The sequence below is a fragment of the Naegleria fowleri genome (genome assembly GCF_008403515.1).
Source record: "Naegleria fowleri strain ATCC 30894 chromosome Unknown tig33, whole genome shotgun sequence".
NCBI classification, from domain to species: Eukaryota; Heterolobosea; class Eutetramitea; order Acrasida; family Naegleriidae; genus Naegleria; species Naegleria fowleri.
In genome coordinates this window covers 535,395-559,236 of record NW_025407965.1, presented here as the reverse complement: position 1 = coordinate 559,236, position 23,842 = coordinate 535,395, and the positions used below count along the sequence as shown (strand labels likewise).

At 36.9% G+C, this 23,842-nt stretch overlaps 12 protein-coding genes across 12 annotated transcripts; 6 read left to right on the top strand and 6 right to left on the bottom strand.

Annotated features, from left to right (window-relative positions):
• Nucleotides 1-12: 12 nt before the first annotated feature.
• FDP41_003251 (uncharacterized protein) lies at nt 13-1,806 on the top strand (the record flags this gene model as incomplete). The annotated part of the gene is made up of 3 exons (XM_044706535.1): nt 13-575; nt 649-1,079; nt 1,127-1,806. The coding sequence occupies 3 exons, from the start codon at nt 13-15 to the stop codon at nt 1,804-1,806; spliced, it is 1,674 nt and encodes a 557-aa protein (XP_044562642.1).
• A 150-nt stretch (nt 1,807-1,956) lies between these two features.
• FDP41_003250 (uncharacterized protein) lies at nt 1,957-5,424 on the top strand (the record flags this gene model as incomplete). Its single annotated transcript, XM_044706534.1, has 1 exon — nt 1,957-5,424. One exon carries the CDS (start codon nt 1,957-1,959, stop codon nt 5,422-5,424), a length of 3,468 nt encoding a protein of 1,155 aa, XP_044562641.1.
• Nucleotides 5,425-5,685: 261 nt separating this feature from the next.
• Nucleotides 5,686-7,032, top strand: FDP41_003249 (uncharacterized protein; the record flags this gene model as incomplete). Its single annotated transcript, XM_044706532.1, has 2 exons — nt 5,686-6,521; nt 6,570-7,032. 2 exons carry the CDS (start codon nt 5,686-5,688, stop codon nt 7,030-7,032), a joined length of 1,299 nt encoding a protein of 432 aa, XP_044562640.1.
• A 729-nt stretch (nt 7,033-7,761) lies between these two features.
• On the top strand, nt 7,762-10,332 carry FDP41_003248 (uncharacterized protein; the record flags this gene model as incomplete). The annotated part of the gene is made up of 1 exon (XM_044706531.1): nt 7,762-10,332. The coding sequence occupies one exon, from the start codon at nt 7,762-7,764 to the stop codon at nt 10,330-10,332; it is 2,571 nt and encodes an 856-aa protein (XP_044562639.1).
• A 23-nt stretch (nt 10,333-10,355) lies between these two features.
• On the bottom strand, nt 10,356-11,883 carry FDP41_003247 (uncharacterized protein; the record flags this gene model as incomplete). The annotated part of the gene is made up of 2 exons (XM_044706530.1): nt 10,356-11,415; nt 11,531-11,883. The coding sequence occupies 2 exons, from the start codon at nt 11,881-11,883 to the stop codon at nt 10,356-10,358; spliced, it is 1,413 nt and encodes a 470-aa protein (XP_044562638.1).
• A 58-nt stretch (nt 11,884-11,941) lies between these two features.
• FDP41_003246 (uncharacterized protein) lies at nt 11,942-12,878 on the bottom strand (the record flags this gene model as incomplete). The annotated part of the gene is made up of 2 exons (XM_044706529.1): nt 11,942-12,075; nt 12,212-12,878. The coding sequence occupies 2 exons, from the start codon at nt 12,876-12,878 to the stop codon at nt 11,942-11,944; spliced, it is 801 nt and encodes a 266-aa protein (XP_044562637.1).
• Nucleotides 12,879-13,329: 451 nt separating this feature from the next.
• FDP41_003245 (uncharacterized protein) lies at nt 13,330-14,610 on the top strand (the record flags this gene model as incomplete). The annotated part of the gene is made up of 1 exon (XM_044706528.1): nt 13,330-14,610. One exon carries the CDS (start codon nt 13,330-13,332, stop codon nt 14,608-14,610), a length of 1,281 nt encoding a protein of 426 aa, XP_044562636.1.
• An 80-nt stretch (nt 14,611-14,690) lies between these two features.
• On the bottom strand, nt 14,691-16,097 carry FDP41_003244 (uncharacterized protein; the record flags this gene model as incomplete). The annotated part of the gene is made up of 2 exons (XM_044706527.1): nt 14,691-15,727; nt 15,968-16,097. 2 exons carry the CDS (start codon nt 16,095-16,097, stop codon nt 14,691-14,693), a joined length of 1,167 nt encoding a protein of 388 aa, XP_044562635.1.
• Nucleotides 16,098-16,232: 135 nt separating this feature from the next.
• On the bottom strand, nt 16,233-17,312 carry FDP41_003243 (uncharacterized protein; the record flags this gene model as incomplete). Its single annotated transcript, XM_044706526.1, has 3 exons — nt 16,233-16,728; nt 16,786-17,103; nt 17,236-17,312. The coding sequence occupies 3 exons, from the start codon at nt 17,310-17,312 to the stop codon at nt 16,233-16,235; spliced, it is 891 nt and encodes a 296-aa protein (XP_044562634.1).
• A 189-nt stretch (nt 17,313-17,501) lies between these two features.
• FDP41_003242 (uncharacterized protein) lies at nt 17,502-18,046 on the bottom strand (the record flags this gene model as incomplete). Its single annotated transcript, XM_044706525.1, has 2 exons — nt 17,502-17,879; nt 17,969-18,046. 2 exons carry the CDS (start codon nt 18,044-18,046, stop codon nt 17,502-17,504), a joined length of 456 nt encoding a protein of 151 aa, XP_044562633.1.
• A 110-nt stretch (nt 18,047-18,156) lies between these two features.
• On the bottom strand, nt 18,157-18,555 carry FDP41_003241 (uncharacterized protein; the record flags this gene model as incomplete). Its single annotated transcript, XM_044706524.1, has 1 exon — nt 18,157-18,555. One exon carries the CDS (start codon nt 18,553-18,555, stop codon nt 18,157-18,159), a length of 399 nt encoding a protein of 132 aa, XP_044562632.1.
• Nucleotides 18,556-19,258: 703 nt separating this feature from the next.
• FDP41_003240 (uncharacterized protein) lies at nt 19,259-23,778 on the top strand (the record flags this gene model as incomplete). The annotated part of the gene is made up of 5 exons (XM_044706523.1): nt 19,259-20,305; nt 20,364-20,600; nt 20,675-21,308; nt 21,380-21,742; nt 21,866-23,778. 5 exons carry the CDS (start codon nt 19,259-19,261, stop codon nt 23,776-23,778), a joined length of 4,194 nt encoding a protein of 1,397 aa, XP_044562631.1.
• Between the last annotated feature and the right edge of the window lie 64 nt (nt 23,779-23,842).

Sequence of the window (23,842 nt, the reverse complement as noted above, 5' to 3'; positions counted from 1 at the left end):
GAAAAAAAAAATATGAGCGCTCTCACCAACGATGGCTCGAGTGCCATTCAACAAACAGTTTCAGTCTCGGACTCGCATTCCCATAGCAGCTACGTGTGTTTGAGTAGGCATTTGGAGGAGTATACGGTTGAACAATTTGATGAGTGTTATAAAATTGCGGAAAGTGTGGATATTATCATTCGGAATAGATTCAAGACGGTGGCATTACAATTTCCCGACGACTTGTTGATGGATGCTTCTTTGGTATCTTTTCAATTGAAAAATCATTATCGTCGAAGAATGGAAAGAGATCAATCCAATGATGATACCATGAAAAGAACAAATGAAAGTAATCATGAAGAGCCTCCTGTCGGGGATATTGAGGATTTCAATACTCATTCAACGCTATCGTTGCTTTCTCAGCTTTCTATAAATTCAGAATATACGAAACAGCATCATCTAGGAAATGATTCGAATCACTTGAGAGTATATATATTAGGAGATACCTCGTATGGAAGTTGCTGTGTGGATGAGGTTGGAGCACAACATATTTTGGCAGATTTTATTATTCATTACGGAAATGCTTGTCTTCAACCGTATGTTTCACTTAATTCAATTAATAATTATAATTATCGTAATAATCCAATTACGCAATTTTGCTATTTATAGAGTCAAGCGAACACCAGTTTTTCACGTTTTTGGAGTCAATTATAAATTGGATGCAAACGAATGTGCAAAAGCATTGAACAATTTTGTGGAAGAAACTCCTGAGGGAGAAGTAATTGTTATTTATGACTTGGTAAATTATGAGAGAATTAAGAAAGACCTGATACCGCTCGTACAGTCACCAAGAGTTGTGTTTTCAAAATTATTCGAGTCCAGAGTACTTCAGAACATATCAGGGAACACCACCACAGAAATTTCTGAGAATGAAACCAAAATTAGTAACCAAATATTTCCAAAACCAAGTGAGAAGGCAAGATTCTTTTTTATTGGAGAGTTAGGATCTTTTATCACTCAATTCATGATGGAATATAATACTCACTCGTTTAAGGTTTATTCTGGCTACAAAAACAAGATTGAAAATGATAGCATGTCAGGTATATCAAGAACATTGGCAAGAAGATTTGCCCTCGTACAAAAAAAGCAAAGGAGGCTCAAGTTTTTGGAATTTTAGTGGCTACAGTATCTGTTGAGAATTATTTGAAAATGGTGGAATATGTGAAACGTCTCATCATCGACAACAATAGAAAATTCTATCTATTTTTCGTAGGAAAATTGAATGTGCCCAAGCTGGCTAATTTTATGGAGATTGACATGTTTGTCCTTATTGGATGCTCCCAGAACTCGCTTATTGAATCTCGAGAATATGTGAAACCAATCATCACTCCTTTCGAACTAGAATTAGCGTTGAAATATGGCAAAGAATGGACAGGTTACTATCAATTGGATTTCAATAGACTTTTCGAGGATGAAAATCATGAGTCTCATACTCCAGTACTACAAGATGACACAGAGTCATATTCTGTCTCATTAATTTCAGGTTCTGTTTACAGAGTTGGAAAATCAACAGCATCTTCACAAGAAATCCTCAAGAGCAAAGACGATGGTAAATCTCTTGTCCTACAAGAACAACAACAACGTCAGCTTGTTCAATCTCAATACACTCCCTCCATGCTCTTTTTGAAAAACAGAACCTACAAAGGTTTAGGCCAAGATGCAGACGAAGACCACCAGAATGAGGGTGACAATCCTCCAGCGACCTATGCCACTATTGAACAAGGACGAAGTGGAATTGCATCCTCCTATTCTGACGAAAGACATTGAGGAAAGACATTGAACTCGAAACCACATTCCCCTTTATAAAACTTTACAGCTGATCTGCGTTCTTTACGTCACACTTTTGCATTGAATTCATCATTATAATTTTTGCTCGATTTGTCCTTTCATCCTCTTGAGAACTGAGAACCAAACAAAATGTCAAAAAAACGCACCAAATCTCTGCCTCCCCAACAAGTCTCGACCACCGTCACATCCTCAGCAACACCATCTGCCTCATCAGGGGTCTCTTCACCATCCGTACCGAAAGATGTCTCATCATCCTCTCACGTCAATCCTTCTTCTCACATGATCACTCACTCTCTCACAACCTTCTCATCAAGTTCCTCGGATCAGCCACCACCAATTCAGCAATCAACTCCTTCTAATTTTCTCTTCTCTTCACCCTCTTCTCCCATTCCGATCCAAAACTCTCAATCTATTGCCACTACTGGTAGGACCTCATCTCCAGGCTCATCCGGACAACCTTCTAACGTGAATTTCATTATTGCATCATCATCTCCTGCTGGCATAACGGTTGTACCTAACGCTTCTCCGAAAGGAGGAGAAGTAGCACTCTCTTCTTCTTCTTCATTAACGACCTCGGATTCTTCATTGATGATTCATTCTCCTCTATTGAATCAACAACAAGTTCCTGAAACGACAACCATGACGACGACTCCCTCTCCTCAAAAAATTATTTATTCATTCTCTCAACAACAACTGCCAACGACGACGTCGAGTGGTTACAAGAATGTGACACCACCTTCTGCATTTTCTTCAGCTTCTTTAGATGCAATTTTGAAAAATGCAACGACCGAGATGAAACAAATGATGACAACTCATTTACCAATGATTGCAAAACCTCTAACTTTTAATGATTTACCCAATGATTTAATTCATTACATTATTTGCTTTTTAGAACTGAAAGATTTTTTATCTTGCAGACTCACGAATCGAGTGTTTCACATTTTAGCAGAAAATGAATGGCAACGTCATTACAGAGCTGTCTGGGAAGTTCCACATCGATTGGTATTTTGGGATATTGATACACCCATGCATCAAACATCAAGACAATCTCTTTTTGTACAAACCTCACCTTGCTTGCATTCAACTAAAAATCATCAGAATGAAGACATGATGATAGCTTCAAGATTTTCTCGAATTCACCATCAATATAATGGAAATATGGTGACTTGGAGTCAAAGAAAGACCATGTTCTTCTCAACACCAGGTTCCATTTCCACCACATCCATTCTTGATTATAACAATCCATGGAAGGATTTATTTATTGAAAGGTATCGAATCATTCACGACGGGAATAATGCTTCAAGCAAGAGAAAACTTGGAATTTTCTCTTCGCGACAAACATCTAGTGAAGATTACGTAGAAAAAGGTTACCGTTGTGTGTATCGTAATGAATACAGCAAAGCCATTCATTACTTTGAAAAGGCCATCTCCCTTAGTAAGGAAGGATGTGCTCGAGCTTGGGAAGGCCTCGCCAAGATTTGTTGGATCAGAGATTTACCTCAATATGTGATTGTGTATGCCGAGGAGGCGTTGAAAAACAATCCAGTGAATCCAGGAGAATTGTTTTTCATCAGAGGAAAGGCTCTTTTAAAGCTGAATCGAATTGTGGAAGCTTTGCCTGATTTGACCAAAGCTGTGAATTTTCTAACGATGAGTCCTGTCAATTATCACTTGTTTTTAAAGATTAGTGAAGTCTATTATGAGAGGATGATGTGTCATATTGAATTAGGCAATATTGATCAAGCGTTGGCAGATGGTGAAACTATAATGACCACTGACAAGTGCTTTGAAACGGATTGTTTTTTCAAGGCTGCCAAAATCCTCTTTGAAAAGCAACAATACGAGGATGCCGAAAAATTTATGACCAATTCCTATGTGAAAAAAACACCTGACTATTACTTACTCTATTTACAAATCAAAAGTGCGAATGGATCTTATCAAGAAGCATTAGAATATTTGAAAAAGTTTGAAGAATTGGAAGCAAAGAAAAGATCCAATACAATTAACAACTCGGCAACGGCCTTAACAAAAGAATCTCTGATAGAGATTGGAATTGTGTTACTCATGAATGATTGCATCAATGAAGCGGTCGAGTATTTCACTAAAGGAGCTCTTCTAAGAAGTGCTGCCTCTCAAACCAATAATACTGCATCTCCACCAAACTCCAGTAGTAGCGATGATCTCATCTTTAATTCACTAATGAGAAGGTCTTCTCTTTCTTTTGCTTTTTCTTCCCACAAAATTATTGACGAAGAGGCGACACAGAGGGCCAAACTCTTTGTGATTGATGCTGCGACAAGACAAAAAAAAGAGTATTCGAGCTATTTTGGAACTGACCTAAAGGGAGATTCGTATTTTGATATTCACATGGCTTGGTCCTATTACTATTATCTTTTAGCCATGCTTTATTATTGTAGAAACACCATTACATTCAATGGAGCTGAAAAAGGAAGATATTCTGCCTCGTTTTCAACAAGGTCAACTGCAACTCAGCTCATGTCCTTAACGTCGCAGAATAATGAAGAACTGGGATCTTCACGATTGATATTGCTAATCAAAGGACAGAAAAATTACATTTATCAACAAAGAAAATTGACCATTCGATTTGTTAACGAACATTTAGAAAATGATTTGAAACATTCGATTACAAACCTCACAAGATCCATTACTCTAAATCCAACGCTGTGTGAAGGATTTTACTATCGTTCACTTATGAAATGTTTCTTACAAATTGATAACCATCTCATGTCCATATGCTCCTCACCCATGTTTGGATCAACACTTACTCAAAACGGAATAGTTTCATTCTTGATTGAAAAATTTAAGAAAAAGAAGTCACCTCAAAAAGATGCTATCACAGGATATAAGAAACACAAAAAGATGCACAAAAACATTTCTGACAAAATTAATGTTGTCACTCATATGAGAGAGGCCTTGAATGACTGTGAAAACGCGTTTACTCTCATTACCATGGAATTGAGAATCAATACTGTTGATGAACTCGAAGAAATTGACTTTAAATCAAATAACGATATCTCCACTATTGATTTATCAACAAAATCAAGGAAGCATACAGAGCTTTTGGTTGATATTTTACTGCTACGAGCTTTTCTTTTCTATTGCTTTGGAAAGAGTGCAGAATGTGCTGAATGCACAAATTTGGCATGTTATTTGTGTAATTCAGTTTCTACCTCTTCAACACCAAGCGAGAACGTAGAGACGACTACTTCTCATTCCAATACTACTTCATCCATAAGTGATGTGACGCCATCAGAAACAACAACAACAGAAGGAAACTCTCAACAAGAAAATGATCACATCATGTTAGAAAATATTACTTTTGAGAGACAATTATTGGCCGGTCAAGGACTCTTTGCTCTCAATGAAGATTTTGAAGCTCTTAAAGAAATGCATCCTCGCTTCCTCACGATGAGAAATGATGCCATCCAACGACATGTCGATCAACTCATCATGAACTTTATCATTGAGCCAGAGTATAGTTATATTTCCCAACAATTAGATTACATGCTCGTCATTATTCATTCTCAGCTCTTACAAAAGGATTTACAAAACAACTCGAGTTCTGATAAGCTGTGAGATTTAAACTCTAGAACTGTTTTAGTAAAACATTGTTGATCATTTAACATCAGCATCTGTCTGTGGTGGTAGGTTAGGTTCACAATACAGATCTTGCCAGAGATCTTCATAAAATACTCGACAAAATAATGATGAGAATGGGCTTTTGATGTGCAGGAGTGCATTGAGATTCATATGTTTTTATATATATATAATTATATATTTAATCATTTTCAATGGTGTGCACAAGGATGAACCTTTGCAAAGTTTTCTCTCAAAAAAATGAGTTCAGTAATTTCGAGAGGGAAGAAATTTTCTCCTCGACCAGAGAAGAAGGGACGAAATTTACAGCAAATTGAAGAGCAATTCCGAATGCTCGATGAGAAGGAGAAGAGAATCAATGAATATTATGATGAACGAAAATTGAATGTGGGAAGGCCGAGCGAGGATGAGGAATTATCGTTCATTCTAACGACCTCAGCAAATGTTAATCTACATACATCAAACTTTTGGGATGTGATTAAGGAGAAACAAGAAACAACTTCAAACAAATATCATGGGATGAAATCAAAAGAGAAAATCATGAAAAAATCGAGAAAATTAATTGAAGTGCCCGATACTCTTGTACATTATCGTTCTCCTCTGCACATTCATCAAGTAGAGAAAAAGAAAGCCTTTCTTAAGACATCAACGCCTCCAAACGAAACGAAACCTGTCAGCAATGTAAATTTATCAGATCACCTGCAAGACGAAAGCATAAATTCCGAAGGTATCTCTCTAATGGACAGAACTGCGCTTGAAGAAGTAGATCGCTCCCAAGAAAGTAGCACAATCCCGAGCCCAGTATTTAAAGTTACAAGCCCATCGAGCGACCTGAATCACAAGTTAGGGGAAGTGTTTTCGTTTGAAATTCGAGTGCATCAGCTTGCAGAGCATTCAAATACACTGTTCGAAGTTAAGATTTATGACGAGCATATGCCCATTGAGCGAGTGACACTGATGAAAGATTTAAGAATCAACAGAGACGCATTCATAATTTTCACGGAGCCCAATATGATAAAATTTAACGCCTTAACTCTGCCTTGGGTTGAAAGCCCTGAAGACCTAATTAATCAAACGTAAGTAACACTTTCCATCAGTTATATCGATTTCAATTACTTCAAAAGTTTGGTGGTAGAAGTACAAGGCACTTATCCGTCGAGAACTCGAGTAGCCAAAAGTTCGATCAAATTCTCACATAAATCTCAGCCAACTCATCATGAAAAACCTAAAATTCAAATACCACCTCTTCGAGATGTATCCTTTTCTCGATCCAGAAGTCCATCTCCAACTCAACGAGAGAAGTCAAATAGAAGTCTCCTCGACGTTGCTCTACCTTATTCCGTCTCACCTGCCCGAACCAATGAAGAAGAGCTTAAACGTTCTCTGAGTTGTCAAGCCATTCAACCACCTCCTTCGAATACTACTCCACCTGTCGAAGAAGAAGAAGATGCCGTTCAAAGGAAACTCGAAAGAATGAATAGCATTGAAGGACCTCTTTCTCCAAGTTCACAACGATATCGAGAACTTCAATTCATGCGAGAAAATATGAAGCTCAACTTGAAGTTGCATCAAAAGTTGTTGAGCTGAGTTAATGAACGCCATTAATGGCGTTGCCACTACAAATTAGAAATTGCTTGTATTTTTTGTCCGACTCGAAAACCACCTTTTTACGAATTACGATTAATGGGTGTTGTTGGACCAACAACCACAATGAAAGAAAGGTGCCCACGAATTAACAGAATTAAACAGAATTAAACAGAATTAAACAGAATTAAACAGAATTAAACAGAATTAAACAGAATTGAACATTAATTGCTGTGAGCGAGAGCAGACACCACAACACGTTGAGGAACCTCGACAACTTTTCGAGAACCAAGGAGCTCGGTTACATTTTGGGAAGATAGATCCTTGTTATTCCGTGTTGATGATGGTCCAAAGCGGCCAGTTTGTACCAAATGTTCATTCGGGCGTTCTTCTTCCACCGCTATTACACGCCAGACCAAGAAAAAAATAAACGATCGTCAAATCCCGCCCGCAACTTACAAAGGCGACTTTGGAGAGAGATTTACAGCTAAATTGAGTGTTTCTGAAGAGTGGTTTGCTTCCTATGAAGGAGTACCATCATCTGTAACAACGTTCATCATCAGCAGAAACATCGCAACGGAATCTAATTTCGTTCAAGGGTTTGCCCAAACAAATAGTAGTAACAACGTTTTTAGAAGATTTGGGCTATCTTTCCCTAGAGCCTCATCACTAACATATTCAAATTCGGAATATATCACAACAACCTAGGCTCATCATTGCAAAACATAATTAATGGGAGTTACCGTGTCGGCCTGTACCGTTGTCAAAAAAGACATGGTAGAGGACCCCTCACCAGTTTCATTTTCTCCTTCTTCTTCTCCAGCAAAAAAACGAAAGAGTAATCCAACATTCCAATACCCTCGTTCGCCTTCGAAAAAGGACAGTATCAAACAAGAAAAAGACAAATCTGCCTATGCCGCCTCGGGCTCTTTTGAATCCAAACGCCCGCCTCCTCTCATTCTAGAACACAACAACAATGGATCCCACCAAGGAGATTCAAAAAGCACAAGCTCAACATCTTCAAAAACACAACCAATTAATTCTTCCATCAACAACCACAATATCAGCAGTATGAGAAACTCGCTAGATTTCTCAGTAATTTCAACAGCCTCCACCACCTCCGCCATTGTAGATAATATCCAAAATGATGACATCCCTCCCGTTATTTCCACTAAGAATAACATTAACCAGCTACTATCATACACCTCATCGAATGCTTCCCTTAAAAGCACAACTTCGAACCAGGCTAAAAGTAGAAACAGGCCGCACTATCTAAGCAACTTGAGCAGTCCAGTCACTAAATCTGCCGTTTCACCCTATGGAACATTGGGTGGTAATCTTTCTGTTCCTCCGAAAGCTGAAACAAGGAACAAAAGCGAAAATGCAATTAATGTCCCCACCAATTCTTTAAAAATCGATCAAGTCGCAAGAGGAAAAAGTGATCAAAATATTCCTTCAACTGGCTCGCTCTCTAAGAAATCTCCAACAATTAACAAGGCACCTTCTCCCCGAAAAACTAAAGGTTTGTCTCCAAGAGAGAACAATCTTTCCGACAAAAAACTGCCTCATTCCTCAACAACCACCAAGCTTTCTAATTCAGACCCAATGCAGGAGCTAAAGAAGCAACTAGAGGATTCTGTTTTCAAATTTAATTCCCGTCTCACCAACAAAGACAAGCAGCTTTTACCTCAGCCAAACAACATTAAGAGAAGACATTCCCTATTTGCTGGGACGCCCAACTCGCCGAGTCTTTTGAATGAAATCAAACAAAATGAAAAATCAGAACCCAGCTCAACACCTCCAATATTTCCTTTTAACCCTAATTTCACTTTTGGAATGTCACTTCATGCTCCTGAAAAACAGGAGCGACGGCATTCTGAATTTTCAGCCATGGATAAACAAAAATCGTTTGAACCCATTGCTTCTCCCCAACCTACTTCAATGCTGCAGGTAAAAACAGCTCCAAGAAGAAGAATGAGTATTGCCGGAGCATCTCCATCCCATCATGTTGAAATGACCACAACAGCCCAACTAGGAAGAGACATCCACGGAAGAAAAACTATTAATCAATATACAATTATCAAAAAACTTGGAAAGGGATCATTTGGATCGGTTAAACTGGGAAGAAGCTCAAAAACTGGAGAACTTGTTGCAATTAAGGTGATTAACAAATCCTTAATTAACAACATTAAGCGAAAATATAAGGCTCCAGGACAGCAGCAAAACAGTCAAATTAACAAAATCAAACATGAAATTGCCATTTTGAAAAAGCTTGATCATCCAAACATTGTTCGTTTGTTAGAGGTAATTGATGATCCAATGAATGACAAAATATGCTTGGTTTTTGAATACATTGATGGGGGAGAGTTAATGAAACTAAACGATGACGGAATTTTAGAGGCAGGCCAAAAACCATTCTCTGAAGATGAAGCTCGATTCTATTTCCGACAACTGTTAAACGGGTTAGAATATTTACATCACAACAGAGTTGTACATAGAGATATTAAGCCATCAAATATTCTTCTCACAAAATCACGTGAGGTAAAACTATCAGATTTTGGTGTCAGCAAGTTGTTGGAGGATGATGAGGAAGACTCGCTCGATGATTCACAAGGTACCCCTGCATTTTTGCCTCCTGAAGCATGTTATAAGGGCAAAATTCAAGGGAAGTTGGCAGATATTTGGGCTCTTGGAGTCACGTTATATTGTATGGTGTTTGGAACTCTTCCTTTCAAATCTGACGAAGCAGGAGCATCAAAATTGCTATACCTGTATTATGTCATCCAACATGAAGAACCTCACATTCCGGAAACAGCAAGCAAAGAGCTCAAAGATATTATTACGAGAATGCTTGACAAAAATCCAAAAACAAGAATCACCATGGACGAGCTACAAGAACATCCTTGGGTGACAATGGATGAACCTTCAAGCCACACAGCTGCAGAAAATCCAGGCTTAATGTTAAAATCTCAATCCAACACTCTTGGAGAACAAGCTCCAATGCTGGGAGATGAAGTTCGAAGTTACAAGCATCATACACAGCTTAGAAAGATGCACTCCACTCGAAGAGTGGTGGTTGATTCTAAAGATATTGACAATGCTCTTTCAGCGAAGGAATATTCTCCAGACAATCTCAAACGTAACAATTCAAACAAAATCAAAAGAGCAGAATCCAAACAAGGAGAAGAAAAGATATCCCTTATCCGAAGAAGAAGCAGCAGACTGTTTTCTATCGAGGTCAACTCTCCTGAGAATGAAGTGGTGCCTGTCATTGAGAATTCCGTGAACATAAAGAGAGAATAAAGAGAGAGCTCTCTTGCAATAAATTATTGTTTTAATGACGCCACAGCCTTCATGTGATAAGAATCAATTCCATTAATAATATCATTGCAGAGATGTGAGTTGAGTTGAAGGATTTGTTGCTGATGACTTTGTCGTCTTTGAGCTTGAATTCTTCGTAACTCCTCCAGTCGCTTTTTGTTGCTCTCGGCCTTATCTTTATATTCTCTACACAACAGCTCCATTGCTTCCTTCTCTTTTTGAGCATCAGTGATCATAGCTTCAGCTCGAGCAATCTTTTCTAGATGTTGTTGTTGCATCTTATCAATTCTTTCTGAGATATTTGTGATTTGTTTCTCCTTCTGCTTCTTCATATTTTCCATTTCAGCAATTTCTGTTTCCATATTTTCAATTGTTTCTTGTTTGCCCTTTATGAGCTTTCCTATATCCTTCTTTTTGTTCTTGAGTTCTTCGACTTGCTCGCCAAGTACGATAGATTTAGAGAGTATCTTAATGAGTTCTTCGGCATTCTTAATATGATCGACCGTGAGAGTTTGAAGTTGTTCCTCTAATTCTCGTAACTCGTCGGTTGTTGTTTGAATACATCTCCGTAAGACCAATATTTTCTTTTTGAGCTCTTCAGGGTTTGAGACGATTTGTGACTTTAGAGTTTTGTTTTCTTTTGTCAGAGCTTCTAAATGTTGTTCTGCTCCTTCCAATTGTTTGGACAAATTCTCATTCTCTGTTTGTACAATATTTATATTGTTCTGTATCTCAATATCCTTGACACTTATTTCTTGAATAGCTTGTGTCATAGCTCTGACTTTCTCTGCTAATATCTTTAACTTAGATTCATTAGATCGTTCCTCTTCAAGATAGGATTGAAGTGCAATGTTGTCTTTTTCAACGTTCAATCGAAGTTCTTCTTTTTCTGTCTCGAGTGTGTCATATTCCGTAATAATTTCATTGTACGAGTCGATGATTTCTTCTCTGAACTTTGCTAAATTGAGGAATGCAAATAATGCCAACCTAAACCTCTTAGAGTTTGGTTTGACAATATCTGTGATTGAGAAATCATGAAGTCTTGCTGTAATCAATACTTTTTGTCTGTTGATGAAAGAGGATTACGAATAGAGGATAAAGCCAATTAATTACAGATACATGACCATATAATCAACAACTAATCTTAAGAATGTTCAAATACGTCTCTCCATGAACTTACATTTTCTTGAATAATTCGATGAATTCAACGGCATGAGAATATGCCTCAGGATTTTCTCGGATCTGTACAGGTGCATCAGTGCTATTCAAATATTCCTTGTTTCGTGTTTTTATATCATTCATGGAAGTGTCCAATAGCTTTTCCATACAGCTTCCGAGTATTTTACAAACCACATCCGGAGAAGGATTATTCAAATCCTCAGTACTCAATGATGGAACTCCCATTTCTCCCAAAGATGCAAGAAGTGTAGGAATATTCACCGTAGGAATATTATAGCTAGCGGCTGTTCCGTTATTGTTTGATCCTCCAACCATAGTGATGTTCAAATTTTGGCTCGATCCATATTTCTTCATTTTTTTTAAAGTTGTGTTTTGGTTAACGAATTTTGGCGGGCTATTTATTTGTCATCACTTATAACCCGCCAAAATAATTCGTTAACTGAATAGTATATATAAGGCCAATGACACTAAACAAAGTGATCAACACAAGCACTCCTAAGGTGAGGGAACCATTGGGAAGAAAACCCATCTCTAATTCCTCGAGGGCTGTTGTGTGGGATTCAATTAGTCATTCATTATAATGGTCATGTGTTTTGTTTGATAAAAATGATGAGATGAGAATTGAATTGAATGATCATTTAGGATATATAATATTATTATTATTGTAAGAAGTGATACGTACCGAGATTAAAGAGAATAGGTGTTTGTTGAATGGAAACCTGGAAGGATGGAGCCTCTCGCTCTGCACGAACAATGAGAAATCTCTTATGAATCCAATGATGATCATCATCATCGGCACTGCTTTCTGGTTCTTTGAGATCAAAAGTCATCTTCTCAATATTCAACAAACGTCGTCTAGGTTTCAGAGAATGATCATCATCAAGTTCCGATAAGGAATGAATGATTTTGAGAGAGAACATGGCAGGACAATACGCAGGATAGGAAACACGTACTTCATATTTACGATGGGAGAGCAAGCCATTCAATTCATAAATTCGATCCATGCCTTGCCAATACTCATCATCACTGCGAAAATAGATGCTCTCTGAAAGTATTTCTTGTCCTGGATGTAAGACGGCTCTCACTTTGACAAGGTTTTCAGATTTCAAGGAGTGTTTCTGTATATTGCGTTCTTTCGAGAGAGGATCGTTTCCATCAATTTCAAACTGAATTCGATTCCGAGAGGTTTTTGACACTACATCATCATCTTGGCCCTCTATCCGAGCTGTATTCATGAACAATAACAACATAAATATCATCTCCGAATGTAGCAATACAAGTAACATTGCATTCCTCACTTTTTTGGTCTTCATTTCCTTCCTGTTATTAACAAGATCTAAAAAGAACATTTTTTACAATCACAAAGAAAATCATCATCATCACCAACAACACGAAAACTTTTATCAAAAAATGTCTCGATTTTTCTCTTTCGTGGTTGGTTTAGGATTAGGAATTTATATTGGTGATCGTTATGACGTGAAACAGTTGTGGGCACAAATCGGAGATCCAGACAAGGTGGTACAGTACATGAAAGAAGAAGAACAAAAATATAGAAAAAAGAAAGAATGATCATAACAGATCGTGGATTTAATCAGAATAATTTGCCTTTTTTAGATATCAAGGTTTTTTTCTGTGATGTTGGTTATAGTATCATAATGTCAATAATTATGACAAATTTAAAACGAGTTTAGAAATTAAACAATTTATTGTGGTTTGTGAATCAAATGTTGTTCACTTCCAACTCAAATTCTAAAAGCAACTGGAAGTTTTATTTTCAGTTTAAATAAATTACAAAAAAAAATGCAGCAAACCTTCCATTCGGCATTTCACCCGGCCGAAGATGATGATTATCTACTTGATGTCGAGGATGTAGCCCCATCGGTCATTGCAAAATTGAAAGAGAAACACCTTACAATGAAAAGTATTAAATCAATGAAACTTTCCGAGTTGTCCAGTTATATCGGAGAGCCCATGGACACATGCAGCAAAATTATGAAATATGTGAAAGGAGATACTTCTTTGATCAGAAATAAATTATTGTTGCAAAACAAGAAGGCAACGCAAGATTTGGGAGGAGGAAACAATACGACGACGTTGTCGTCATCATCTTCGGGATTACTCTCACAACATTTATCAACGTTAGCTTTGCTAGAACGAGAATGTGATCCGACAAGGTGTATCAAAACTTTTTGCAAAGATCTGGATGATGCGTTAGGAGGATATGGTGTTAGAACTGGTGTCATAACTGATATTTGTGGAGTACCAGGAATTGGTAAAACTCAAATAGCAATTCAACTCGCAGTCGATGTTCAGATGCCAGCAATATTTGGTGGTATTGGTGGTGAATGTCTCTATATTGACACTGAAGGAAGTTTTACCATTGAGAGGACAAAAGAAATTGCTGAAAGTTTTGTAAGTCACTTGCATGGAATTGCATCCAAACAAGGAGACAAAGACATTACGAAAAAAGATGCCATGATGGAAGCTCTGAAAGATTTTAACGTGGAAAAGATATTAGGAGGTATTTATTATTACCGAGCTGTGACATTGAGTGAATTTGTTGGTTTGATACTTGTTCTACCAGAAATTCTTAAATGGAGAAACAAAATTAAGCTGGTTGTCATTGATAGTATTGCTTTCCATTTGAGAAAATCAAGCAGTGATGACACCATGAAAGATGAAGTTAAGAAATCCATAGGACCATCCTTGAGCTCTCTCGCTAAAGATTTTGACTTGGCCGTTGTAACAACAAACCAAGTAACAACTAAGTTTGTGAAGAAAGATGATTCCTCAAGAAATGTACATTATTTTGCTCCCTCCCTCAATCATTTATGGATTAATCATGTAACCTGCAGCATTTTCTTAGAGTTTGTCAATTCTAACCGAGTAGCTCGAATTGTGAAGGGACCTTCTGGGAAAGAACGAACCATACCTTTCAGGATTACCAAAGCTGGCTTTAGAGGAGTTCTACCTACGTCTGCCCAAAAATCTCTCATAGCTGTCGAAACAGAAACTCACACTCTTACAACTGAATACAACGAGCCTGAAGATGCAAGCAACCTTAAAAGAAAGAGAAAATAACGCCCAAGCTAACGTGCACCGACTTTCATGTACATAAATATTGAGTTTTTACAATTTTTTAATTCAAGATACAATGCACATTACATTTCGATTACTTTGGATAACTTTTGAATTCTGTTCAACAAGTGATCACCTTGCTTGATAGTTTGTTGATATAGTGCATTTTTCTCATCAGTTCGACTTGATTCAATCACACCAGAGACCTTATCAATTTTGGCGTTCAATTTATCTGCAGAAATGAATCTGGAAAGCTCATTATCTAAGAACTCTGGAGATAATCCAAATTGTTCTGCCATTGCCTCTAATGTCACACTCTTATATGCCTGCAAGAATTGTGAATAGGCACGTACTCTCATTTCTCTCGAGAAATAACGGACATGTTTGGATAAGTAACGATCCTTGATTAATTGATTATCCATCAAATCTACAAGTGACACCAAAAACAAATTGTACTGGCAGTTATAGAAGGAATTCACAAACTTTTCAGCAATTGGCAGCTTGTGAATCACTGATAATACATCAGAAGACTCCAAAATATTCTTCTTCATCTCAGGTCGACCAAGTGAGAATGTACAGACTACAATTGAGTAGAAAATAAATTGTTCAAATGTCATGATTTCACTTGATGAGAAGGTTGAGATTGAATCCAAGAAAAGTTTTGCGGCTTTTGCAAAGTTTCTTATGGTCATAAGATGAACGCCCTCATAGACCTTCAATCGATTTCTTCTTTCCCAATCTCCTCCTTCAACAATCATGCTATTAGCTCTTTCAAGATTTCTCTTCACGATATCCTTGTCATCGAATGCAAATCCTACACGAAGAAGTGCAAACAAAATGTCAAGTTTTTGTCCCAAAGCAACAGTTTTTGTTTCTGTTTCTCTATATGCAGAAAGAGTGTTTTCCTTGTCTCCAATAGAGTAGTAATATTGTGCTTTGGTAAGAAGAGCTTCTCTCACTTCATTTTCACCAAGGTTTTTCTGGGCATCTTCGATTTTTTCGTTTAATTCTTGGATTTTTTTTTGATTTGACTCTTTCAAGGAGTTAATAAATGTTGGATCGGCTTTGAAATAGTCAGGAAGTTGTTGAACGAGCACATTTTCATAGTAAGGTCCCATTTCTGTTCGTGTTGATAGAAGTTGTACACAATTTTTGAAAATTCATCATAAGATTAATATTTGTATAAATCACGACCAAGTCCAACCATCATCCAAATTTCAAGATGATGATTCACGGTATGCCAATAAAAAAGCAAGATTAATCATTGATGATGGTTACATTACATCCGATCCGATCATTATGTATACAACAAAAAACATTATTACACTCTACGAATGATCACTACATGTACTTTACATACCCTTCTCTTTGACAATATCCAATATTTCCTGCACGAGAACATTCTTGTTTACCTTAGGGAAATCATTACTCAATAGGAATTTCTTCTCTGCTAAGACAAGCAAATGACTCACTGGTTCAACTTCTTCCATTTTTTTAGATTGAGAAATTTGACTTTCAATTTTATTTTTAGCGTGACATTTCCTCATCATGAAACAGTGGTTATTGTTTCGAATGAAAAGTAACAAGCTGAATGATTAATTATTGAAAGTTTTTCTCTCTCTGCACTATCGTTTGACGGGTGTCTTGGAGGGCTTCTTTTCTGCAACTATTTGTTCCAACTCTGCAATTCTGGATTCGAGTTCTGAAATTCTGCTTTGAGTCATTTCCTCAATTTCCTTTTTAATGGGTTCTAACTGTTTAAGGATTTGAGGGTGTGGTGGTTGCTTCTTTTGTTCTGCTGATTGTGGTGCTTCTTCTTTTGTGACTTGCTGTTCATTTGTTGGTCTTTGTTCTGTAGAAAGTGGGGGAGACACAGATTTACCATTGTTCTCCAATCGGGGAGTGGCCTGAGGTGTTGTGGTATTTTGTTTTGCTTTCTCTTCAGCCAAAACTTGTTGTTGCTTCTTTTCTTGGAATTCTTGTTGGGTCATTGCCTTCCCCAAACTGAGCATTTCGAATGGTTTTGGAAGAATTAATTGTGATGGAGATGGCACAATCGTGACAGAAGCCGTTTGCTTTGGACAGAAAACATATTGGTACATTTTGTAGTGACGATAAAATCTGCATTGCGAACAAATAAAAACTGATTCACCTTCCTCACTCATTTCAAATACTTACGTGTTGTAAATGTATTCCGAAATTTTCTTCACGTCGTCCACATGGAACACCTCAATACTGAAGGGAGGTCTATGTACACTATATTTTGTTACTAGCTGTTTGAAATGAACAAAACTGTCGTAAAGAGAAATATCATTATTCGAAGTGTCCTTATGAATTTCCTTGACAATTGTAAATAAGGCTGAAATCTTCTCGAGAGTAAATCTGTTTCTCATGCAGAACATGATCGTATACATGAGTAGATCCGAAAGAATTTGATATTGTTTAACCGACAAGTTCGGGTAGAGCTCATACAAATCCAAAACTTCATTCATATTTCTATTGTGATTTCAATGACATCATTAATATTGCAATCCCGAAAATGTATTATTGTTATGGCAAAACAGCATTATTTATTTTCCATGATGTTCTCGCGGCAATGATGATGTCCACGACCACGTAAAAACTTACTGTTTCAAATCCTCAACACTCGATACATTTGAAAGTATGGATTGTATCTGATCGGCTGTAATGTCTTGCCACAGCATTTTTTTGGCGGTTTTGAATCATGTATGAAATTTTCATAAAATAAATTTACAAATATAATGGGGAGAATTTGTAGAGGTGGATGATGGTTAGTGATGATGAAAATATTTGTAATCAAACAAATAAGCTCTTAGGTGTTCGTATAATTTAAATAATAATAATAATAATAATTGAGAAGAAAATAGAGTCACCTAGTCATTAGAGGGAGCATTGGAAGACGAGCCAGGTTGTCCAGAAGGTTGAAGAGCAGTTCCCGATGTTAATGAGGAACCAGCTGCTGATGATCGTGTTTGAATCTGCTCATTTACCAAATTATCGGAAAAGTATTCGGGTTTGTGAATCTCAATGCCGTAATCTTTCAAAGATTGAGCCAAATCTTCTGTTGCTAGAACATATCGGGGTTCTTTTCCCTGTTGTTTTGGTGTTCTTCTTGTACAAAAGAGATGAGACTCTTTACATATTTCGGAAAGAAATTTATATGCTGACAAGGAAACTAATCGAAGAATTCGTTTGTCTGTTGTTTTAAATCCGCTTTGTTGTAAGTAGTAGGCAATGATTTCATCCGGAATCTATGATGGCCATCAAGACACCATCAATTGTGTTTGTGATTTCGGAATAAATATATTTGATACAGTTGTGTGGATAATACCAAACCTACCGCCGGATTGAAATCTTGCATCGAGTCAAGAAATTCTTGCAAATCTTCTTTTGTTGTGGGTTGATCCGATGATGACATTTTTTTGTTGTAGAAAAGAAAAATTTTCAATCCACAATTACCAACAACAAACCCGATGAGACCATGCACGAATTTAAACTAATTGTTGATGAATTTAATTTTTATTGAGTTTAGATGTTTGAAGGGAAGAGGAAAACTCTCACAGTTTGAGCAATAGCAGAAGGTGGCAATTGTGGGTTGAATTTAGCTCTGACAGCACCAGAGTTTCCGTGTGGTCTGGTGATCTTACCCCAAACAACTCTGTATCCCTTGTATGTGTTTGAACCAGAGGTCAAGGAGTTTTCACCCTTATAGAGGTAAGCAACTCTCTTTCCGACGTAGAATTGAGCAGCCTTGGAACTGGTGACACCTTCGAGTTGGAGGAGACTGGTATTTTCGTATTGTCTAACCTTTGATCTCTTGAAGCCCAAAACGCGAGCTCTGACCCAAAGTCTGCTTTCCTTTCTCTTTCCTTGGAAATTGACTCCCTTACGCTTGGTTTGAGTTGCTGTTTGTGTTGAAGTAACCATGGTTAATGGGGGATGTAGTTGTGGCTATTTTTTTTCGACAAATTTTTTAATAAATTTTAGTCAACCAATAACGATAGTTTACAATGCCTGTTATTGATACAAGCATTTTCAGACATTTTCACGAGAAAGGATCTAGGATATGGTGCATCCCTTTTACTGTTGGTTCTTTCTTTCCTTCATCTTCTCCTCCAAGTTATACATGGCCATCAGAAGCATCGAACTTTTCATTTCTCTTTGAAGCTTTTCGTGTTCATCTTCATTTTGCGTTGCATTTTTGTCTTTTCTCATCTTTTCTTGGATCATTTCATACTTGGCCACTTCTTTTTCGATAATCTCCGCTGCAAGCTCCATATTTTGTTCAGTTTTATAGTCCAAGACTTTTCCTTCCAATAGCCATTTAATCTTGTCGGAAGGCAATAATTCATTGAATCCCCTAATGATCCCGATATATCATGAAGAAAATATTTCGTTTAAAAGAAGTCGTTGGTTGCATCAAGCACAAGAACGAATATCAGAATGATATTTTCAAAATGAACAACCCATATTTAAGGTTAAGAATCATGATCAATCCCATCCAAGCAAGAACAACCTACATTTTTTTTGATTAAGCCTCTCTTCTCTCATATCTTGTTTGTGGAATTGATCATCAGAAAGTATTTGTTGAATTGTTGCCGCCATTCAAATTTCGCAACGGAAAAAAATCATGAAAAGCAAACGAATCATTACCGATGACGACGACGACGATGAGGAAGAAGAGAATATATTTTCAAAATTCGGACAGTCCTCATCCTCTTCTTCATTGACCTCATCCTCTGCTCCTTCCTTCTCTTCCAATAATTTCATCATCACGAATACGAACACCGCTTGGTTCAAACGATCGGAGGAGAGAATGACCTCTTCTTCTTCATCTCCACAGAGCACCGCCATCACTGATAGTTCGATTCAAACAAAATTAAAACGATTGTCCATCCATGAGCAACATGATGAGCCTCAGCATGAAAAGTTCGCTCATTCACTTTCATCTATTTCACATCTTGGTCAGACATCGCAACTGCTCTCATCTTCCAGTCATCAACCAGCGAAACTAGAATCAGAGAAGGATAGAAAGAAGCGATATAATGCCCTCATTAGAGCTGCCAGAGATTTGGAAAAGAAGAAAGAACATCCTTCTTTGTTTTTACACATGTATGAGGAAGCTTATTCTTTGTTTAGTGTTGACAGTAAGCTATTGGGAAAAATTCAAAAGTATAAAAGTATGCTTGGTGACAACAATTCGCAATACTTGCTGCTGTCAACATCTTCCGCAACAATTAACAACGGTAATGTCACGAATGTCATCAAACAGGAACATCACACTTCAGCAACAATTGATATTGAAACAGATCCAAACGGTACAGAAAAAAACAATTTATTGCAATCTTTGAACAATGACACGCCATCGGTTCATACAACAAATAGTGACAAACTGGAATCTTCATTTATTGATTCATCTGTCATGCAGTCTCCACAATCAGGAAGAGTGAAGAAGCGATTCAAAAAACTTGACAATGGATTTATTTTCGACACAAAGGCAGATCTCTATCTTTTGATGGACCAAAAAGCAAAACAAGAGCGAAGAATACCTTTTAAACTTGCAGCCTTGATTTATGATAAACTTTATGACTATCAGAGAGAGGCAATTTTGTGGTATTGGAACAAACACAAGTCCATTCAAAATAAGATCCAAGGAGGTATTTTGGCAGATGACATGGTAAGTGTGAAGTTGTATTTTACAATATATATAAAAAACGAATTGTCAACCTTAATAGGGATTGGGAAAGACAGCAACAACCATTGCATTTATTTCTGGCCTTTTTGCAGGAAATAGTGTAAAATATGTCATGATTGCAATGCCTGTAAGCTTGATTGAAAATTGGAGAAAAGAATTTACAAAATGGAGTGAGGGTGACTTTAACATTTTCGTCTTTCACTCTTTAACAAAGAACCAGAGATTGGATATTCTTTCACAATTCCGAGAAGAGGGAGGAGTTTTATTAACCACCTATGTAAGTGTCAGTGATTCATTGAGGTTCACCATTTCCTGTCATGACAATGCGTTCATTATGATACATACAAATAGGGAACGATTTCTTCACAAATTAAATTATTTGTGGAACACTTTGTGGACAAGAACTATGAGTTTGATTACATCTTTCTCGATGAAGGTCACAAACTCAAAAATCCAAACACTCTCCTCTCCAAATGTTTGCATCAACTTCCAACATCCATGTGTCGATACGTCATTTCAGGAACACCTGTTCAAAACAATCTTCTCGAAATGCATGCTCTCTTAGATTGGATCTTTAAGGGAAGTCTTCTTGGAAATCGTGCAACATTTAGAGAAGAATTTGAAAAGAAAATTTTGAGAGCCAATGAAAAAGACGCTACAAGTTTTGAGAAGAAATTAGGAATTGAAATTTTGAAACGTTTCAGAGAGTTGATTGGACCTCACTTGTTGAGAAGAGAAAAGTCACAAGTGTTAGGAATACAGAGAGCGTCCTTGTCCAACTCAAACTCTCCTTCCACAACACGAGTCTCTTCAACATCTTCAACAATCAGCTCTTCAATATTGTCTCAAGAGAAGAGAATTGGAAAAAAGAATGATCTTGTGGTATGGATTAAATCCACAGATTATCAACTTCAACTCTATAGAGATTTTCTCAAGAGTGAGGATGTGAGTGATGTCATTAATCGATCTACATCTCCATTAGCAGGTAGGTCAATTCTTTCAATTTCTTATATAATTTCTTATCAATTTCTTGTAATGCCAACCGGACATTCATAGCCATTACCATTTTAAAACAAATCTGTTCACATCCTGATTTACTTCCCAACAATGAAAGAAAATCATTGAATGTTCAAGAAATGATTTCCATGAGTGGCAAAATGATTTTTCTCAAATCATTGGTTGAGAAATTGTATAAGGAAAATGAAAAGTGTCTCATCTTTAGTCAAAGTACTAAAATGTTGGACATGATTGCATCCATGTTAAAATTCATCAATATTTCATATACCAGAATTGATGGAAGTATTAACAGCCCAAAGGAAAGACAACGTCGTGTGGATGCGTACAATGCTCCAAATTCTCCTTACTTTTGCTTTTTATTGACCTCGCAGACTGGAAGTGTTGGATTGACACTTACGGCAGGTATGTTTTGCATGCACTTAAAACATTTATTCTTATATTAATCATACACACGAAATATTATTATATTATATTTATTATGTTAATCGTATATCAAATGTCAACACTCAATGATCACTATGACAGCAACAAGAGCAATTATTTTCGATCCAAGTTGGAATCCTTGTAATGACAATCAAGCAGCAGATCGATGCTATCGTATTGGACAATTGAAAGATGTCGTAATTTATCGATTAATTTCTTGCTCTACAATTGAGGAAAAAGTTTATAGAAAACAAGTATTCAAAGATGCCATTTTCAGATCAACAACTACTGAAAAAGAAAATCAATATCGTTATTTCACACATTCAGAATTGAGAGAACTCTTTTCACTTCCACAAAATCCAAATATTTCTGAAACCCAATTACAATTAGAATCGATTCACAAAGCATCAAATAATCATTATAGCGAAAAACTCAAACAACATCTTGATACTGTAAAAAGACAAAACAAACACATCATTACTGGATTTAGTAATCATGACTTGTTATATTCAAAACAAGCAGATGATGTTCAATATGGAGCTGAAGATGATTTACAAATATCCATTCTTGCAGACGACTCTGCCAGAGCTCTTCATGAAGAATCCATCCATTCGAGTCGAAATTCTTCAACAATTCCAACAACAAGGAATCATCGATCAAAAAGAAAGGTGACGACACTTTTCGACGAGGAAAGAGTAGGTTCTTCTATGAATGGTCGAACCAAAGAGTATGCTTCTTCCACAAAAGTAGTTGGTCTTTCTCCACCACCTTCTGAATTTTCATTCCTTTCCGAAAAGGAAAATATCGCAAACAACCCAAATTTTTTACAACATGGAGTTCCAAAAATCATTAATTCAAGTACAATTCCAAATGACAACTCGTCTGCATCATCAATGACAACTACTCGTACAACTGGAAACAACAAGAAAAATCTCCCAACTATGTCATCATCATCAACAATTTCTAAAACCTTCTCAACTCCTCCTCGATCTTTAAGAAGGAATCATTTAACAGAAAATAAGAGAATGGATTATGAGCTTAGTCCTTCTCCAACGAGTGGAGATGTAAATGATGTGAATGACCACTCAATGATGATGAGTCCTCCAACTTTGATTCCTGTCCATTCCAACGTTGAAGTTTCACATCACTCGAAAACAACAAGAACATCTGACACGAGTGAGAGTGGTGACAAGAATTCTTCGTTTGAAAAGATTCAACGAAGACTTTCTTCCTTCTTTGGACTTATTGATGAAGAAGATGAAAATTATGAACCATCTGATGATGAGGAAGAGCAAGTGTTGAAGGCAGTGAAGGAAGTGGAGGATTCCAAGACAATTAAGAATCATGAGGATGATGAATATCCAATTGTGGATCTGAAACAAGATCATTCTTTGAATGCAAAGACATTATTTGTGGATGATGTTGCTGAACAGGATGGTGGTGACGATGAAGATGAATACGAAGAGGAAGACAATACATTTGATGATGATGATGAGGGTTTTATATGTGACGATGAAGATGAATACAATGAAGAAGATGATGATCCAACCATGAAGATTACTCCAATGAAACCACCACCATCATTGGATCGTGATGATGATGACTGTTACAAGGAAAGTAGTGGTGACAATGTGGATGGAATAATGTTATTCTCACCTATGACTGCTACTCATGATCACACAAACCATGAAGAAAGAGCAGAACAAAAAGAGGATTACATGATGATGAGTCCACCACCTATTCATGATTCTTCCTGTCGAGAAGGTGCTATTGCTGAGATGGCGGCTTCCATTCATGATGATTTATCAACTTCTCAACATCAGGAATATTCACATGAGTATTTGAGCTTGTTAAGAGAAGCTAGAAATGTAGAATTGAGTGGTGATTTACTTTATGCCATTCACTTGTATATGAATGCTTTAGAGCTGTGTGATGGAGATATTAATTTGCATTGTAAAATTAATTACTTGGCGAATACTCTGAGATTTAATGATCATGGAATGGAATGGAAGTAAGAATGATTGGAATTAATTTTTGGTTTTTATTTGCAACGATTGACAACGAAGAGGTTGCTGCCAA